Source organism: Elephantulus edwardii, unplaced genomic scaffold (assembly GCF_000299155.1).
Source record: "Elephantulus edwardii isolate Elephantulus edwardi_28Jun2011 unplaced genomic scaffold, EleEdw1.0 scaffold00131, whole genome shotgun sequence".
Classification (NCBI taxonomy): Eukaryota; Metazoa; Chordata; class Mammalia; order Macroscelidea; family Macroscelididae; genus Elephantulus; species Elephantulus edwardii.
Window position 1 is genome coordinate 4,044,199 of NW_006399881.1, and position 7,075 is coordinate 4,051,273.

At 46.7% G+C, this 7,075-nt stretch overlaps 1 protein-coding gene across 1 annotated transcript; it reads left to right on the forward strand.

The window, feature by feature from the left end:
* Nucleotides 1–2,150: 2,150 nt before the first annotated feature.
* Nucleotides 2,151–3,510, forward strand: LOC102861232 (cancer/testis antigen 47B-like). Its single transcript, XM_006893817.1, has 2 exons — nucleotides 2,151–2,268; nucleotides 2,675–3,510. The coding sequence occupies exons 1-2, from the start codon at nucleotides 2,151–2,153 to the stop codon at nucleotides 3,508–3,510; spliced, it is 954 nt and encodes a 317-aa protein (XP_006893879.1).
* The last annotated feature ends 3,565 nt before the right edge of the window (nucleotides 3,511–7,075 follow it).

Here is a 7,075-nt window from a genome sequence, read left to right on the forward strand (position 1 = left end):
TACGTGGAGGTTTTCTGGTGACAAACAAGATGGCAGAAGGCACCAAGGAAAGATGTTAATGAGGCCTGACTTTGCTTTTTTCATTCTATCCTCAGAAGAAATCAAAGAACACAATCCATTAGACAAATCTACTTTCAAGGACCTTGTTACAGTATAAGAGAGAAAGGATGTTGCTTTGAGTCTTAAGGTGCAACTAATCCAATTGATTGGTATTTTCAAGGGCTCCTTGGTAGCCCAGTGTGTAGGGAGTTGCACTGATAACTCAAAGATGGGACTTTTCTGGCAGTTTCCATCCACCAGGGACTCTGCAGAAGAAAGGCGGACAATCTCCTTTTATGCAATTCAAAGCCTCTGAAAATCTGGTGGAGGGTCAGTAATGAGTTTGTTTCCACTCAATGTCAATGGTATTTATTGAGTCATATGCATGTGAAAGTTGGATAATTAAGAAGACTTTAGAAGAACTGTGGTTGTATACTGTGGAGTTGGAACTGACCCATAGTTTACCTTCCAGGAGGTTTTCAGAGACAGTTGATCTCACAGGAGGAGATTGCCCATCCTTCTCCCGCGGAGCAGCTGGTGGCCTCGAACCATGTGCCTCCACTATTGCAGCACAGCTTCTTGGCACTAAGCCACCAGAACTCCCTTTAGAAGAACAAATGCCTTTAAATTACGGTGTTGAATATACCACGGACTGCCAAAAGAAGAGACAAATCTGTCTTGGAGGAAGTACAAGCAGTGTGATGATTAGAAGTAAACATGGTGAGACTTTGTCACACATATTTTGGGCATATTTCCAGGAGGGGTTAGTCCTTGGAGAAAGACAGCATACTTGGAAAAGTTAAGAGTCAGTAAAAAAGGAGAAAGATGTACTGAATAATGATGATAGACTGTCACAGTGACTGCAATGTCAGGTTTAAGCATTTGCTATTAGAGAACTTGTCTGTCTTTTTGCTGTACTGGGATAACTTATGGGTTGCTGTGATGCGGGAAACTATGTCACTGAAGTTTCAAGTGCTAGAAGGATCATCCATGGTGACCTTGCTTCAACAGAGCTCCAAGATTAAAAAAGACTAGGAATCAGGGTTGGCTATCCACTTCTTAAATGGATCTCTGAAAACCTTATGAATGTGACTGCAGCAATGGGCTCAAGTATGTCAGAGATGAGGATGGCACAAGATAGGATTCATATCTATTGATCAAAGGGTCACTATAATTCGACTGAACTCAAAGGCAGCTAACAATGACAATATTATGAAGTCAGAGCAGGATCAGACAGGATTTTGCACTGTCATAAATGAATTTCTGTGAGTAGGAGTCGACTGAAGGGCACATAGCAACAGCAACAAAGAATGGTAACCCATAACTGTCAGTCTTCAGGGAGTCTCTGAGCCTCGATCACTCATTGGATAGAGAATATGTCAATCCTTGAGTCTCAGCAAATGAGCTTTGAGTTGGCCACTGTGACGCAGACGTTACGTATCTCTGCGGTCCCACCCTTTGCAACCAGCCCGCTGAGCATTGTGTCCAGTCCAGAGCCACCTTGGGAAGAGGGCAGCTCTGACAGTGAGTCCCTTGGCCTTGTGGTTGTCCTTGGGTGGTCTCCTCAGACAGCGAGGCCACTTCCAGTCTTGTTCTTTCATCTCTCCTCAGCCAACACTGCCCTTGGCATCATTCGGTGCCAATGGCGTCGCCACAGCCCGATCCCTCCATGTCGGCCCCTGAGAATGGTGACCCAGCAGGCCAGGTGGGTGGAGTGGGAGCTGATAGTGGCAGGGGTGGGATAGTGGGCATCCCTGAGGAGGTGGGGGGCGTCTCTGAGGGGGTAGTGGGAGTCCTGGAAAAGATGGAGGGCAACCCAGAGGAGGTGGGGGGTGACCTGGCGAAAGTGATGGGCGTACCTGAGGGGGGCATCCCCAAGCAGGTGGAGGGAATAACCAAGGAGATGGAGGTGAAGGCTGAGGAGGGGAACGACGTGCCCGAACAGATGGAAAGCATCTCCGAAAAGGTAGGGGGCATCCTGGTGAAGGTGCTGGGCGTGCCGGAGGAGATGAGGGGTGTCTTGGAGGAGATTGAAGTGGTCCCAGAAAAGATGGAGGGCATCCAAGAGGAGATGGGGTGTGTCAGAGGAGATTGAGAGGGTCCCCGAAAAGATGGAGGGGGTCCCAGAGGAAATGGAGGATGCCACTGAGGAGGTGGAGGGCGTCCCCAAGGAGGTAGGGGGAGACATGGCGAAGGTGTTGGGCGCCCCTGAGGAGGTGGGGGGCATCCGTGAGCAAGCAGGTGGACGGTGACATAGAGTCCATGGTGGACGCTCTCAAACAGATGGAGAGCATGCCCGCGGAGGTAGGGGGCTCGCCTGGCGAAGGTGCTGGGCGCTCCAGGAGGAGGTGAGGGGCATCTTGGAGGAGATTGAAAGGGTCCCAGAAAAGATGGAGGGCATCCTTGACAAGGTTGGCGGGGGGAGGAGGGCCCGAGGAAACAAAGGACGTCGCCGAGCCGGTGGAGGAGATAGAGGGCTCCTAGGAGATAGAGGGCGTCCTGGCGAAGGTGCTGGGCGCTCCTGGGGAGGTGAGGGGCGTCTTGGAGGAGATTGTGAGGGGTTCCCAAAAAGATGGAGGGCATCCTTGAGGAGGTGGGGGACACCCCCAAGGAAAAGAAGGACGTTGGCCACCAGGTAGAGGGAGTCCTCGAGGAGGTAGGGGCGTCCTGCCGAATGTGCTGGGCGCCCCTGAGGAGGTGGGGGGCATCTCCGAGCAGGTGGAGATGGTGGTCGCCCCCAAGGAGGACAAGGGCGTGCGCCAGGAGGCGGAGGGCGCCCCTGAGGAGGCAGAGGGCGTCTTGGAGCCGGCAGAGGGCCCGATGCTGCCGTCGGGTGGGCCCGAGGGGCTGCCATCCACGACCCAAGGGCCGGACACCGAGGGCTCAGACACCGGGCTGGCCGAGGAGATCAACGAGGAGGAGGCTGGCGTCCAGGGCGGTGGCGAGAGCACAGCGGACCCATTCCAATTTCCCATGCTGGGTTTACGTTTTGTCTTTCTTGATCTTGTTCACACCCTGCTGCGACGTATATACTACAACCACCAAGTGCTGGTGCGTCCGCGCACAGGTTACCTGATGCTGCGCCCGCGGGCAGGGGTCCCTGAGGGCCTAAATACACTGGCCCAGTTGCCTCCTGTGCAGCCTTCCAGCGGGGGCTGGGGCGAGGGCCTGGCCGCAGGGGCCTTCACTGCTGCGGCCGCCTCCACTGCTGCCGCCGCTGCCTCTGCAGCTGCTGCTGCCGCCCCCCAGGCTGCCCCTCAGGACCCACCGCTACCGCCACCTAAAGACCTTGACCATGAGAGCGCGGGCCAGGCCGAACATGAGCCCCCAGAAGAGACCACATGTTCGCAGATTGAGGAAGCCCTGAAGGACGCCGCAGACCCACAGGGTAAGGAATCCCTGGACCAGACCCCAGCCCACATGGCACCCCAGCTCCTCACCTGCTGTTCAGTGCACACTGGCCTTCAGTGAAGCGGGCAGCACAACCCACTTGGGCCGAAAGTGCTCAATTGGAAGCCCATCAAGCCCCAAGGGAAACCAACCTCCCTCCACCAGTTCTGAGTTGAGATGTGAGGTTATCTGCCATTTATGGTTAACCTTCACTAGGGTAGGTCTTCTGGAGGACTTTTGGGAGCAAATGGCAGCTTGGAGGAAAAGAGGAAACACTTGATATACATCATGTTGGGTGACTGGCTTAAAAAAATAAAAATAAAAAGAGCCTTAGAAATTTGATCCCAAGTATACGTTGACCTGTTATGGGAATACTTGGTAAAAAGGAAATATTCAAGGGTATTGAGGAACTATGACTCACACCATAAAGTTAATCTTTGGGGCAAAGTAATATTTTCTAGCCTAAACAGACAGAATGCAGCCAGACCCCAAGGATTCTGACCCTTTCTTCTCTAAAGGGCCAGAAGTACTTAGCACTTTAAGGTGGGAGACCATGGAGAAAGAGGGAAGTGACGTCACTGCAGACTATGAAGTAGCAGAACTGATGGACAGGGGATGCTCTGTCAATCTGTAGGATGTGAATTTAAATATTTTCCCCATGGGTATCTGATCCTAAATTCTATTTTCTGCACTTAAAAAAGTCAATCAGACTCATCATGGAATTAGTGATGAAGCTATCCAAGTTGATAAGGAAGAGAAAGCCGCAGCAGAGGAGGAAGAAAAGGAAAATGAGGGCGAAGAACCCTAAGCAGATCTGGGTCCAGAGATAAGACCCGGAGAATCCAGGTATCTTTTGTAGCTTTGATTCCGGGGGATCTGGAGTATCACTAAATTCTTTCTGGTATTTACTTTGTTTATGTTTTTCCACTTCTCCCAGTAAATTGCTGTTGTTGTTGTTATGTGCCATTGAGTCTACCAGTACTCATAGCTGACCCTCTAGTGAGTTTTCAGAGGTTGTAAATCACATGGGAGGAGATTAAAATGTAGTCCAATTTATGGAGAATGGGCAATCTCAGGCACCTGATAATATAATATGCAGCCCATTCTACAATACACTTCATTGATCTTGTGAAGTCCATTACCTTCCATCTGTGAGACTACCAACAGAAGGTGAACGTGTCAGATCTAACAGAGAGCGCATCTGTTTAGAAGTATCAGAAGAAGCATGTAATGCAGCTGGGCTGCGCTCTAGACTCTACATTACTTGACCAAGGAATTGAGTCTTCTATACCAACTAGGAGTCAATGATTTTAGGACATGACAAATAGTAAAGAGCTGGGATTTTGAAGTGGAACCTTGTTTAAGGATTGATACCTAAATACTTGTTCAGTCTAAGATTTTTTCTATGACAGTCAAAAGAAACTAGTATATAGTATGACTATTGTCTATCATTGAATCCATATTTAAGTCTTAAGGTATAGCTTACTTTTGAATATATCTCAGTGATAAACTATTTTTGTCATTTCCTCCCTCACTTCTCATTTTCTCAGCTGCTTGTTTTGTAATACATTTTTTCCCAGTACAGTAGCTTTAAAAATTGAAGGACTGGGAGAGTAAAGGAGAGTAAGGGGTTATCATTTGTGGAACCAGCACAGACTTTTAAGGAAAGGCTTATTTAGATTCCAGAGTAGCCAAAAAAACAAAACAAAACAAAAAAACCAAAACAAAACACAAAACACCAAAAAAACCCACCAAAAAACAACCCCACAACAAATCCCCAAGCACTTGTGGTGTTGGAAAATAGAGAGATAGGATGGATCTGTGATCAGGTAATTGATGCCATGTGATGCACAAAGCACCTGGTCATCCAAGGGGTCAAGTTAGTAGAGGAAAAAGTGCCCTTCTCTCCTTGTTGAGATGGAGCAAACAAACACAGTAGATATCCATAGGATTGTTTATATTGAGAAAGTCATAGGTGCTAGTTCATGCTGTATCATTGTTGATTTTCTTCCATTTTAGCCTGCAGTTGGAAGAGAAATTTGAAAGAATGAAGTGAAAAAATCTGAATTTGTTCTTCGCTATTCTAAATATCATTTTCCTGAAGCCAATGGGAACTTCTGTCTGCACAGATACTGTTACAAATGTCATCATCCCAAAACTGATATTCAATTAAATCAAGCTTTATCTCATACCCTTTTAGCTGATAGTGTTGTTCTCTTTACTAAAAATAAGTTTGTTTGAAACAAATGAGCTGAAATATGAGCAGTTATATATTTTATATTGGTTTGCATATAAAATTTGTGTGCCAAGTGTTTCACACTTTTCTTCATTTACATTGTGTTTCATACAATCATTCCCATACATTGTGCTTTATAAAATTAGTCACCACTGAACTATGCCCACCCTTAACCTGTCTTTTCAGGTCCTTGTTGGAGCTTTCCAATTTCCTTTACTCCCTCCTTCCATCCACCAAATTGTGTGATCCTATGATTTACTCCCTGCCTGTCCTCACCCCTCTGCTCCCAATCCTTCCCCCCTTAAACCCTCATACACATTTCACTACTTATCCTATTTTACAATAAGGGTCTTGTACAGTATTTGTCCTTATGAGATGAGTGCATTCAGCATAATGCTTTCCAGTCTCTCCCAAGTTAAGTAGTATTTTTAAAGAACATAATTCTAATCAACTCTCTTTCCCCCTCTCTCTCCTTTGGTTCACTGTTAATAAGTGAATTGTGTTCCCCTAAATTAAATGTTGTAAATCCCCACTTCTATGCCTGTAATTATAAGCCCATTTGGGAATGAGTTGTCTTTGTAATGTTACTGAGATAATATTGTTGGTGTTAAGTGCCTTGGAGTCCAGTAAGACTCAGAGTGACCCTATGAACAATAGAACTGAACCCTATACCATCTTCACCATCTACATGAGCACATTGCTCATAATCACTGTGTTAATCCATCTCATTGAGAGTTCCTCTTTTTCACTGACCTTCCACCTCTCCTAGCAAGATTGCCCTTTCCAAGAAAAAGCTTCTATGCAGATGGCCTCCTCACTGGAAGAGATCTATATTTATTCCCATTAAAAAAAAGTGAGCCGACAGTGTGGAAATTATCAAATAATATCATTAATATCACATGTAAGCAATATTCTGCTGAAGATTATCCAAAAACGACTGAAACAGTACATCAGCAGAGAACTGCCAGAAGTCCAGGCTGAGTTTAGAAGGGGTCGTGGTATTAAGGATATTGTAGCTGATGTTAGATGGTTCTTGGCTGAAAGTAGGGAGTACCAGAAGAATGTCTATGTTTCATTTACTATGCAAATGCATTTGACTGTATGGTCCACAATAAACTGTGGCTAACTCTGAGGAGAATGGGAACAGAACACTTGATTTTGCTTATGAGAAATCTATACTTGGCCCAGGAGACAGTCATCAGAAAACTGCATGGGAACATTGCATGGTTCAAAATTGGGAAGGGTGTATACCAGGGATGTGACCTTTTCAATCTATATGGAGAACAGATTATCCAGGAGACTGGGCTTTATGAGGAGGAATGTGGCATCAGGATTGGAGGAAGACTCATCAACAATCAGTGTTATGCAGATGACGCAACCCTGCTTGCTGAAACTGAGGAGAACCTGAAG